At 43.7% G+C, this 13179-nt stretch overlaps 1 protein-coding gene across 1 annotated transcript in view; it reads right to left on the minus strand.

Moving 5' to 3' along the window:
• GPR157 (G protein-coupled receptor 157) overlaps positions 1–11962 on the minus strand; it is an 18496-nt gene extending 6534 nt beyond the window's left edge. The window contains exons 1-4 of the mRNA XM_044668665.1: positions 11855–11962; positions 11262–11308; positions 10755–10968; positions 310–504 (exon numbers count right to left, since the gene is read on the minus strand). Coding sequence (XP_044524600.1) covers positions 310–504; positions 10755–10968; positions 11262–11308; positions 11855–11962 — 564 coding nt within the window. The remainder of the gene's footprint in view (positions 1–309; positions 505–10754; positions 10969–11261; positions 11309–11854) is intronic.
• Between the last annotated feature and the right edge of the window lie 1217 nt (positions 11963–13179).

A 13179-nucleotide genomic window follows, 5' to 3' on the forward strand; every position in this document is an offset into this window, starting at 1 on the left:
GAGAGAGAGAGAGAGAGAGAGAGAGAGAGAGAGAGAGAGAGAGAGAGAGAGAGAGAGAGGAGAGGAAAAATGACATGGAAGAGAGAAAGAGAGAGAGATGCTCATCTTTCTATGTTCTGTGGGGAGAGGGGATGGATGGGACTTGCCCCTCTAGAGATGCCCTTGGCCAAGGCCTGCCATATAAGCGGGCTAGTGGCTCTTATGCTAAGGTCTATTTTTCTAACTGTGGAGAGGGGCCAGTGGGGCCTGAATCCATTCACCCTGGAAATGTGCTCAGCCAGCAGAGCTGAGGCAAGGCATCTGACTTACATGTAAGACCACCAGCACGGGTGTCTGCACAGCAGAGGAGTCACAGAGGGTCAGGATGAATCGAACCGTGCTCCAGACCCGCAGACAGATGAAGATGAGAGGGATGAGAATGAGCTTCTTATCAGCCACTGAGGTCCGGTGCTGGCACGCGTGGGTCTCTGCCAGGAGGGGTCGGTACTCTGAGAGAGCAGCATGCTGTGGACAACAAAGACAAAGGTGTTCCTGGCCTGGGGGCCCTTCCTGGTCTCCCCACCTGCCCATGCCCACCATGTTGGTTTCTCTGCCTCTTAAAATGAGTTTGCTTAGATTTGGTATTTACCTAATTTTTTAGCAGTAAAAACAGAAACTCTTTGAGAGCAGGCCTGAGTACATGTTTGGTGTTTGTATTTTTAGTGCCTCATACGGTGCCTGGCACCCTGTAGGTGCTTGATCAAAGTCTGCCAAATTGAATTAAGGAGTAAACACGGAGGGAAGCACAGTGCTGGGCTTCTGATAGGTCTACCTTCCTTCCTCCCCTACAGTCTTCCCCTAAAACCAGGATAGGAGGAAAAGCATCTTATTGACCCTGACACCTGCACCTATAGAATACCATCTCCTGAGCCCTGCTTGTGAGGAACAAGGAGCTGGGACTTGAGAAATTCTTGAATGCTTGGCTGTACTGTTCCCTAGAGGAGGCTGAGGTGGATTGCTTGAGTCTTGGAGTTCTGAGCTCCTCTAAGGTTAAGCCAATCAGGCCTCAAAAGGAAGTCTGTTGAGATAATTATGTAGTTTTTGTTGGTTTGCTTGTTGATATGGTCAATTATGTGGATGGTTTTCCTAATGTTGAACCATCCTTGCATTCCTGGTATAAAGCCCACCTGATAATGAGGAATAACCCTCTTGATCACTTGCTGGAGTCTTTTTGCTAGTATTCTATTTAAGATTTTTGCATCTATGTTCATTAAAGAGATTGGTCTGTAATTTTTTTTTCTCTGTTTTTGATCTACCTGGCTTTGGGATCAGTACCATATTTGTGTCATAAAAAGAGTTTGGTAAGACTCCTTCTTTGCTTATTATATCAAATAATTTGTATAGTATTGGGATTAATTGTTCTTTGAATGTTTGATAGAATTCACTTGTGAATCCATCAGGCCCTGGTGATTTTTTCTTAGGGAGTTCTTTAATGGCCTGTTCAATTTCTTTTTCTGATATTGGATTATTTAAGTATTCTATTTCTTCTGCTGTTAATCTAGGCAATTTATATTTTTGCAAATATTCATCCATATCACCTAGATTGCTAAATTTATTGCCATATAATTGGGCAAAATAGTTTTTAATGATTGCCTTAATTTCCTCTTCATTAGAGGTGAGGTCTCCCTTTTCATCTTTGATACTATTAATTTGGTTTTCTTCTTTCCTTTTTTAATTAGATTAACCAGTACTTTGTCTATTTTATCTGTTTTTTTCAAAATACCAGCTTCTAGTCTTATTTATTAATTTAATAGTTCTTTTACTTTTGATTTTATTAATTTCTCCTTTGATTTTAGTATTTCTAATTTAGTTTTCATCTGAGGATTTTTAATTTGTTCATTTTCTAAATAAATAATTTTGATTATATTAAATTAAAAAATTTTTGTACAAACAAAAACAATGCGACCAAAATCAGAAGGGAAACAACAAACTGGGAAAAAATCTTTATAACAAAAAATTCTGACAGAGGTCTAATTACTCGAATATATAAGGAACTAAATCAATTGTATAAAAAATCAAGCCATTCCCCAATTGATAAATGGGCAAGGGACATGAATAGGCAATTTTCAGATGAAGAAATCAAAAGTATCAATAAGCACATGAGAAAGTCTTCTAAATCTCTAATAATTAGAGAAATGCAAATGAAAACAACTCTGAGGTACCACCTCACACCTAGCAGATTGGCTAAAATAATAGCAGGGGAGAGTAATGAATGTTGGAGGGGATGTGGCCAAATTGGGATGTTAATGAACTGCTGGTGGAGTTGTGAACTGATCCAACCATTCTGGATGTCAATTTGGAACTATGCCCAAAGAGTGATAAAAGAATGCCTGCCCTTTGATCCAGCCATACCATTGCTGGGATTGTACCCCAAAGAGATCATAGATAAACAGAGTTGCACAAAAATATTTATAGCTGCGTTCTTTGTGGTGGCAAAAAACTGGAAAGCAAGGGTATGCCCTTCAATTGGAGAATGGCTGAACAAATTGTGGTATCTGTTGGTGATGGGATACTAGTGTGCTCAAAGGAATAATAAACTGGAGGAATTCCATGTGAACTGGAAAGACCTCCAGGAATTGATGCACAGTGAAAGGAGCAGAGCCAGAAGAACATTGTACACAGAGACTGATACACTGTGGTAAAATCGAATGTAATAGACTTCTGTACTAGCAGCAATGCAATGATCCAGGACAATTCTGAGGGATTTATGGGAAAGAACGCTACCCACATTCAGAGGAAGAACTACAGCAATGGAAACACAGAAAAAAGACAACTGCTTGAACACTTTGGGTTGATGAGGACATGATTGGGGATGTTGACCCGAAAAGACCACACCAATGTAACTTTCAATAATATGTAAGTCTTGACTGTGGGGGAAGGGGGGTGGGGTTGAGGGGTTGAGGGGTTGGTGCAGAGTAAAGTAAAAACATGAATTATGTAACCATGGAAAATTTTTCAAAAAATAAAACAATTATTAACAAAAAAAAAAAGGAAGTCTAGTATCTGCAGGCTGCCTAAGGAGGAGCCAACTGATCCAGGTAGAAAAACAGAGCAGGTTAAAGCCAGTTGGTACTGGGTTCTAGTCTAAGAGACTCTGCATTTCTAGCCTGGGTAAGACAGGGAGACCCAGTATTCCTCCTTATGCCCCTTCTCACAAAAAAAAATTATCAATCAGCTTAGTGCCTGGCACATAGTAGGCACTTAATAAAGAGTTAAAAAAACCCTTATCTTCTCTCTTAGTTTCAGTTTTAAGACAGAAGAGTGGTAAGGGTCAGGTTAATAGAGTTAAGTGACTTGCCTAGGGTCACACATCTAGGAAGTACCTGACACCAGATTTAATCCCAGGTTCCCCCCTCCCCCAACTCCAGGCCTAGTGCTCTATGCACTGTGCTACCCAGTTGCCCTGATAAAGATTTTTTTGACTGATTCTCAGCTCAGCTACTGAGAATAGGCAGCTTGGTAGAGTTTATTACCTCCAGGGCAAGTCACTCCACTTGTGGGTCCTCATTGAGAGGAAGCTAGGAGTCACAGTGAGAAAAAGAAGGTTGGACTAGATAACCTCAAAGGTCCCTTTCAGTTCTAAATCTAGGATCCTACATTTAGCCCTTAGGGAAGTTCGATCCCTGGGGTCAGTCCTCCTCCCCCATAGCCATTCCAGCTCAGTCTCTCTTTGTAGGGTGGGGAATCTGGAGTCCCTTTCCTTCCCTGCAAAGGAGGTCACCACAAACTTAGTCCTAGCTAAGAAATCAGTACAAATAATCTGGGAAATACTTCAGGATGCACCATAGTACCCCAGGCTGCTATTATGCAAAACAGATTCTTGTGGCTGGGACATTTATTTTTAAGCTCTTTGCCCCAGACTCAGAGTCAGGAAGACCTGAGTTCAAATCCCACCTCTGCCACTTGTGTGACCCTGAGCAAGCCCCTAAAGCCCTCAGTGTCCTCTCTCCATATATATTTTATAGGAGTTTTATGCTCTGATGTTCTTTATACTGACAAAATAGGAATCATTCCATTGATTCATATGAGAAATTGCCTATTGCCCATTCTGTTGACTATTCCCATAGGTTCCATGTGGGTATTCATTCCCTGACAAAAGCCAGATTGAAGCCCATCTGTGTTGCCCATCCTGGATTGGTCTTGATCACACATCCTCCTAAAGTCCCTACCACCAAGGCTCCACCCAACAGACTCCAACAGAACAGGCTTCTCTCTCTGGACTTTTTTTTTAAATCTTTACCTCCTGCCTTAGAATCAATTCTATGTATTGGTCCCAAGGCAAAAGAGAGGTAAGGGCTGGGCAATGGGGGTTAAGTGGTCACACAGCTAGGAAGTATCTGAGGCCAGATTTGAACTGAGGACCTCCCATCTCTAGGGCTGACTCTATCTACTGAGCTACCTAGCTGTCCCTTAAATTATATCTTTTTTATGCCACTTCCTGGACAACCAGCACTATCATTTATGAATAGGACTGATGGGAAGACGACCTCATCTAGCGCATCAACCATCTATCTGGACCTTCTTCATGGTAGTGGGGCACCATTAGGGAGCAGCCATCTCCTTGTTTTAGATGTTTCGTAACCAATGAATCATTGAATGAAATTCTCTCTAACCACTGTATAAATGGAGATTTTGAACCTTGGACTTCATCCCCCATAAGTCCCTTAGTTTTCCCAAAATTCTTTTTAATCTCTCCTGCACCTCTACGTTTGCATGGTCATTTTATTGTTTTATATTTGGCTGTAACTCCTCCCTCTTTCTCTTTTGTTTCTGGGAGCAGGCTGGTTAGTAACCTTTTAGTTAGGTCTCTGTTAGTTTATTATCAATAAAGTATTCGTAAATATAATATTTAGTATTTTGCATATTTTAATCTCCACATTTTTGGCGACCACAAAGGGACTTATGGGGGATGAAGTCCAAGGTTCAAAATCTCCATTTATACACCACCAAGGAATCTTGTATGATTTTAAAATATGGGAAACCCAGTGGGGTCTGTACCTGGCTCTACTGAATCCCAGAAATCTTTCTGAAGCACCTACATTGTACTGGGTCCCATGCTGTCTCTAGGAGTTTATAATCTATTTTGGACTCAACCATTCAGGGACATAATTCAACAAGCACTGTCCTACCCACTGTGGACACGATGACTAAAGTAATCTCTACCTAGAGAGTACCTATGTTCTACTAGGTGTGAGGGCAAAGAGAATAATGTGTATGAGTTCAAAATATATAGAAAGTCAATCTACAAAGTAGTCAGGTGGAGCACTGGGTTTGGAGTCAGGAAGACCCGAGTTCAAATCTGAACTCGGTCATTTAATCACTAGTTGCCTCGGTTTCTTCATCTGTCAAAAGAGCTAGAGAAAGAAATGGCTAATCTCTCCAACATTTTTGCTGAGTCAGACGCAACTGAAATGACTGAACCTTGTTATTGTTATTATTATATGCTTACATTTGTTATTATTAGTGAGATTATTAGCAACAATGTTTACCTGTTTTATAAAGTTTGCAGAGCATTTTTCCATGTGTTGTTTCATTTGGTTCTGGCAGCAACACTGTGAGGTTGTTTGACTAGACTCCATTGAGCCAAATGTTTCTTAAAACAACCAATAAAGAACAAACACATGGGTTCTCTGGAATTCTGGCTGAACTTTGTGTTGATCAGGGTTCTTTTAAAAAAATCCTTATATTCTGTTTTAGAATCAATGCTAAGTATCCAAGGTGAAAAAATGGTAAAGGCTAGGGCTAGGCAATTGGAGTCAAGAGTCTCGTCCAGGATAATACAGCTAGGAAGTGTCTGAGGTCAAATTTGAACCCAGGACCACCCTTTTCTAGGCCTGGCTCTCTATCCACTGAGCCTCCTCCTGGTCCCATCCATTGATCAGAGTTCTAATTATTTCAGAATTTTTCATAACGTTCATGGAAAACTTAAATTCTTCTCCAGAGAGAAGCCTTGGTCACTAAGAAGTTCAGTGACTTGTCCATGGTCACAAGTCAGAGGTGACATTTGAACTTACATCTTCATGATGTTAACCATTGATCCTATCATGCCACCCCTTTCCAGAAAAAAAAAAAAAAAGTTTAGGAGAAGGAGGAAAATGGGTCATCAGCCGAAAAGACTGATCCCTTGGATGTCCTCTGAAGTTAGTGTAGGTCTGCAGCAGGAAGACTCTGGTGAGATATGATTAACTTCCAAATGAAAGTGCTTAATTTTTGAATGGAGCAGAGCTCAGCCCAGACCCCTCTGGTTCTCCTGGGGAGAACATTGTACACAGAGACTGATACACTGTAGTACAATCGAACATAATGGACTTCTCTACTAGCAGCAATGCAAGGATCCAGAGCAAGGCTGAGGGACTTATGAGAAAGAAAACTAGCCACATTCAGAGGAAGAACTGTGGGAGGAGAAACACAGAAGAAAAACAACTGCTTGAACACATGGGCTGATGGGGATATTATTGGGGATGTAGACACTAAACGATAACTCTAGTCCAATTATCAATAATATGGAATTAGGTCTTGATCTAATGACATGTAAAACCCAGTGGAATTGTGGGTCAGCTAAGGGGGGTTGGGGGGGCTTGGGGGAGAGGGAAAGAACATGAAACATGTAACTATGGGAAAATATTCAAAATAAAAACTTAAAAAAAATAAAAAATAAAAAATAAAATAACTCATAAAAAAAGAATGTTCTCCTGGGTTGGATGGAAACCCCTTGCTGTAATTTTCACCTGTTGCTGCTATTTCTGCTTCCTGGGACCAGATAAAACACGCTGAATCCCTCTTTTACATTACAATCTGTCCCACACTGGATGACAGCCACCATGTTCTTCTTCTTTTTTTTTTTCTTCACCATGTTCTTCTTGAGACTTCTCTTCTCCAGCCTGACCATGCCCAGTTCCTTTAGCTGAACTTCTTCCTCTCCCTTCTCCTCCTCACAACTGACATTTACATAATATTTTAAATTCTGCAAGGGCATTACTTGCCTCAGTTTCCTCATCTGTAAAATCAGGACTTGACAGTCCCCTTCTAGGTCTAAACTGACCTCATAATCTTATGAGTAACTCATTTGAGCCTGACAACCACCCTTCAAGGTAGATACTTCAGTTATTCAATTATTCTTAACTCCATTTTATAGATGAAGAGGCTGAGGGTCAGAGAGGTAAATTGGTTTAGTTTTAGTTTTGTCTTCTTCCTGTTTTGCCCTTTCCACTCTAGCCCATCAGCGTCTCCTGAAATGTCCCAGGACTGGGTACAATATAGCAGATGGGGTCTGACCAGGCAGAGACAATCCAGCTGACCCCATCCTCATTCTTGGTACACTATGTCTAACAAAGGGCAGGTCCTCCTAAGGTGAAGGTCTGACCCTATCACTCTGTGACCCCTTTCCCTTTCTCTTTAGGACCCAATACAAATTTTTTAACCTTGATTTTCTTAGTAACAACTCTAAGACAGAAAGTCAAGGGGTAGGCAAATGGGGGCTAAGTGACTTGTCCAGGGTCACACAGCTAGGAAGTGTCTGAGGCCAGATTTGAACCTAGGACCTCCCAACACCAGACCTAAAGCTCTATTCACTGTGCCAGCTAGCTGCCCTTCTGTCCTTCTTTAAAGGCCTCATTTTAATAAAGGGGTATAGCCTGGACCCCTTGATTTTAATGGCATAGAAGAGAGCTGTCAAATGTACACAGTGGCAGTACCAGCGGCAACATGGCTGAGTGCTTCCAACCCAGACTCAAATATAACTGGCTATAAATATTTTCGTACAAGTCTTTTTTCCCTATGATCTCTTTGGGGTACAAACCCAGCAGAGATATGGCTGGATCGAAGGGCAGGCAGTCTTTTAGTGCCCTTTGGGCATAGTTCCAAATTGCCATCCAGAATGGTTGGATCAATTCACAACTCCACCAGCAATGCATTAGTGTTCCCAATTCAAATATAATTGGGAAATATTTAAGAAAATAAATAAATATGGAATGGAAGCCAGATCATGTTAATATGTAGCTTTCTAAGTCAATGTCTGGCTGGCATGGTTTAGTGGCCCCCCTTTCTAGCCAAGTTTTATTTTTGTTATTTAGTCATCTCAGTCCCGTCCGGCTCTCTGTGACCCCCCTTTTGAGGTTTTCATAGCAAAGGTGCTGGAGTGGTTTGTCATTTCCTTCTCCAGCTCATTTGACAAATGAGGAAACTGAGGCAAACCAGGTTAAATGACTTGCCCAGGGTCACAGAGCTAGGAAGTATCTGAGGCCACATTGTTTTTTGAATTCCAAACCCATCACTAAGATTCATTTGGCCTCTTACTGAAAACTGTTCCACAAGGTTTCAAGACTGGAAAAACATTGTTCAAAACCTGTGAACTTGTGGGGACACAGGCCAGAGTGTTAACCTCCACCTCTCCCAGCTGAAGCTTAGCCGAGTGGTAGACCTAGGTTGCCCGAATGCCAAGCTGGTGATATGGAAAAACACAATGGCTTTAAAAAAAAAAACTGTTCACACACCTTATAGGGAACATGATTGACGATTGAATAGCTTTAAGAATTGACCATTTATCACGAAGTGTTAGGCCAGCACCCTGGGAAGGATTTGCTTTTTCACAAATGATCAGAACATCCTACGTTTCTTCCTAGCTAATCTTCTTGTCTCTCCAGGTCTTTTTTCCAAACAGGTGTCAAAAGAAATCTTCCTAATTCATCATCATGCCATTCTCCAGCTCAGAAACTTTCTATGGCTCCCAGCTGCCTATAGGTTAACACACAAGACTCCTCAGCTTGACATTTAAAGCTTTCCACAGCCTGGTTCTACCCTTGTGTTCCCAGTCTTATTTCCCATGATTCCTCTTAATACCTTTCCAATCAAACAAGACTCCCATAACTGCCTGGCATCTTCCATCTCTCATCACTCTGCAATCACACAGATCTTCCCTGAACACAATCTTGGCTCATCTCTGCTTTTGAAGTCCTTTTCCTTCAAGCCTCAGTACCGAGACTCCATCTTCCCTCTGCCTGGGCTCTACGAATGAAAGTACTCTTAAGAATTCTGGGTACAAGGGGCTGAGCAGAGAGCCAGTCTCGGAGACAGGAGGTCCTGGGTTCAAATTTGACCTCAAGACACTTCCTAGATGTGTGACCCTGGGCAAGTCATTTAACCCCAATAGCCTAGTCCTTCCCACTCTTCTGCTCTAAAATCGATCCATCATATCAATTCTAAGACAGAAGGTAAGGGTAAAAAAAAGAATCTGGGGACACCTTATCTGGTTCTCTCCATTGCCCCTCAGGGTCCACTGTACTAGACATATCACAACAGCAACAACTAGCATTTAGAGAGTGCTTTAAGACTTGCAAAATGTTGGACATGTTATCACATGTGCCAGAAGTCTGCAAGCTCTTTGAGGAGGGACTAGGCAGCCTTTCCATCTTTATACCTCCCCACCTCCTCATATACAGTAGGTGCTTTATATATGTTGATTTTTTTATGAGGCTTTTCCTGACCTAGCCTGCCCCCCATCCTCAATTGCTTGTGTCTTCCTTGTCAAATTTCTTTGTATTTATTGATTGCACATTTTTAATACACTCCTATGTGTATAGATCATCTCCTCTTTCAGAATCTAAACTCCCCGAGAGTCGTTTAATTTGTATCAGTGTATTCCCAGGGCTGGCAATCAAAGGCATTTATTAATGACTAAGCATTCTGTGCTAATCTCTAGAGAGACAAGGAGAAGCAGAAACAGTAAGTGGCTAAGAAATGCATTGCCAGGCACTGTGCTAAGTGCTGGAGAGACAAAGAAGAAGCAAAAACAGTAGGTGATTAAGAAATGCATTTATTAAGCACTTACTGAATGCCAGCACTGTACTAAGTGCTACAGAGAAAAAGGAAAAACGAAAACTGCAGGTGACTAAAATGCATTTATTAAGCACTTACTGTATGCCAGGCACTGTGCTAAATGCTACAGAGAAAAAGGAAAAGTGAAAACTGCAGGTGACTCAAAATGCATTTATTAAGCACTTACCGTATGCCAGGCACTGTGTTAAGTGCTACAGAGAAAAAGGAAAAGTGAAAACTGCAGGTGACTCAAAATGCATTTTTTAATCATTTACTCCAGTGATGGGCAAACTATTCCCCACAGGCCAGATTCAGGCTGTAGTGATTAGGGAATTGCTTAAAGCAGTGATGGGCAAACTACAGCCTGGATCTGGCCCGTGGGGAATAGTTTGCCCATCACTGATTTACTATCTATGCCAGGCACTGTGCTAAGTGCTACAGAGAAAAAGGAAAAGTGAAAACTGCAGGTGACTAAAAATGCATTTATTAATCATTTACTCTATGCCAGACACTGTACTAAGTGCTGGAGAGACAAAAAAGAGGTAAAACAAGTAGGTGTTCAAGAAATGCGTTTATTAAGCACTCACTGTATGCCAGGTACTGTGCTCAGTGCTAGAGGCAAAGAAAAAAACCTCAAAACTCACACACAAACAGTAAGTGCTTAACAATTGCTCGCTTGTTCATTGATTTCACCTGCCATTTGATGACACCTCAGTGGGAGCCTGACCACCGCTGACCCAACTACAACCATCTCTCCCTCCATTAAACCAAGGCCAGACCCCCACCCCACAGGGCCCCCCCTTTCCACAGCCGCAGCCCCACTTCCCAGAGAACCCAAGCAGGTGTGCTCGGGAGGGCGGCTGGCCCCAGGGGCACCACCCAGGGCCCAGGTAGGGACCTACCGCCCGGCTGATGTGCTTCCGGATGAGAATGTAGAGCAGGGGGAGCACCAGGTAGGCCAGCAGCTCCCAGAGCTTCCCGGCCAGCAGCATCCACAGCAGCCGGTCCTCCGCCTCGATGTTGATCCAGCACCAGCCCACCGACACATCGGAGGCGTCGTAGCCGATCTTCTTCAGGGCAACGGCAGCGGCGGTGATCGCCAGCGGGACGCCCCAGCTTTGGAGGAAAACACAACAAGGAAGGCACAAATGAGGGACTGGAGCCAAACCAGGAGCATCGCCCTGGGGCTTAAAGTCACACAGGCAGGAACAGCTGGGTAGCACAGTGGCTAGAGAGCTGGGTCTAGAGCTCAGATTCAAATCCTGGGTTTAAATCTAGCCTTGGGCCGGCTGTGTGACCCTGGGCAAGTCACTTAACCCCCTTTGCCTAGTCCGTCCCACTCTTCTGTCTTTGAATAGACACTTGGACAGGAGGTAAAGGTTTAAAAACCAAAGAAAAATTAAAGTCACTCAACCAGTCGACAAGCATCCATTCCGTAATGGTCCTGGGCTAAAGGCTGGGAGACAAAGAAAAGCAAGCCCAGTCCCTGCCCTCAAGAGGCAGCTATAATATAGAACAGCAAATATGTGCAGGGGGGGACAGATGTATATATAATACAGGTACATGTATGTATACACATGTGTGGAACACGTATCTATAAGCAGGTACATAGAAGTTATAAGCACAGCAAATACAGAGCAGATAAAGGCAACCTTAGGTAGTAAAGCATCCTTGATGCCAAATGGAATTTCCATTTGGTCCTGGAAGTAATGGGGAGCCTCCTATTGAGTAAGAGGGAAACACGGTCAGTCCTATTCCCTGGGAAAGGGCAGCTAGATGGTGCCATGGATGGAGTGCCAGGAGGCAGGGAGTCCTGACTTCAAATCCAGCTTCAGACATTTCCTAGCGGCGTGACCCTGGGCAAGTCACTCGACCCAGTTGGCCTCAGTTTCCTCATCTGTCAAATGAGCTGGAGAAGGAAACGGCCAACCATGCCAGTATCTCTGCCAAGAAAACCCCAAATGAGGTCCCAAACTCCTTAGGAACAACTCAGGAAAGTCACCTCGGTGGCTGGGTGGAGGTTGGATGAGAGCAGGGAGAAGCCCGAGTCAGGAAGACCAAGCAGCAGGTTATCTCGGTGGTCCAGGTGTGAGGAGAGGAGGGCCTGCATGTGCCCGGGCTGGTATCTGTGTCATTGTGACAAGAAGTGGGGCATTTACAAGACATGGTGCTTCTGGTAGAAGCTCCCAGACTTGGGAGCAGATTGGCCAGGGGGGCCGGGTACAAGGAAGGACTGAGGATGCCACTGAGTTTTCAGGCTTGGGTCTCTGGGAGGCTGGAGGTGTCCAGTGATGGGAAAGCTGGGAAGAGAGGAGCGTTTGGGGGGAGGGAGGGAATGAGCTGTTTTCTATTCTCTCTTTTCAAAAATGTATTTCATTAAATAGAAAGAACTCTGCTTTGGGCAAGTGAGTTTGAAAGGGTCACGAGAAGCCATTTAGGAAACGCTTTATTGCACAGATCAGAAAACCAAGACCCACCGGAGAGTCTGAGTGTCTTGGCTGTCATACAGACAGCAAAGGGCCAGAGCAAGGATCTGACCAGAGGCCCACTGATTCCAAGTCCAGCAAAGGCCCGAGAAGTCGAGAAGTGAATCACAGGCTCCTAGGTCTAAAGGTGGAAGGTATCCCCAAGAGGTCATCTATCGAGCCAAATCCCTGGATTTACAGCTAAGGAAATGGAAGCTCAGACAGACTGGGGAACTTGCCCAAAGTCGCACAGCCAGTCCATCCTCAAACCTGGGTCTCCTGACTCCAAGACCAGCACTCTACCCACTGCACTGCACTGCCTCCAATGACTCTAGTTGCCCTCTTCTCATCTAATGACCTTTCCTCAACCCCAAATGCTAGAGCATTTGTTTTGAACGCACTGTGGCACAGGGATGGCACAAATCCTCCAGCCCAAACTTGAACTCTTGCCTCTGGCTGGTGAGCTTTCTCCTTAATTCCCCCCATCCTGGGCCCACTACAGGACTCCCGTGCCATCTGCAAGCCAAGCTACTCATCTCCTGCCAGGAGCTCCTCTCTCCACTTTCTGGCTCTTGCTCCCGTATGTGTGTTTTTTTTTCCCCCTTTAAGAATATAAACTTCTTCCTGCTTGAATTCATAGCCCTGGTGCTTAGCCACAGTGTGCTGGGACATGTGATACCATTACTATTGTTGCTATTATTACTGTAGGCACCTACAAATGCTTTTTTCTCCATTCATTTTGGAAGGCTACAGCAGCATAGCCCAAGCCTTGGCAGCTCCAACCAAATGCTCTCCCTCCCTCCCTCCCTCCCTCCCTTCCTTCTTTCCTTCCTTCCTTCCTTCCTTCCTTCCTTCCTTCCTT

This window comes from Gracilinanus agilis, chromosome 3, assembly GCF_016433145.1.
Source record: "Gracilinanus agilis isolate LMUSP501 chromosome 3, AgileGrace, whole genome shotgun sequence".
NCBI lineage: Eukaryota > Metazoa > Chordata > Mammalia > Didelphimorphia > Didelphidae > Gracilinanus > Gracilinanus agilis.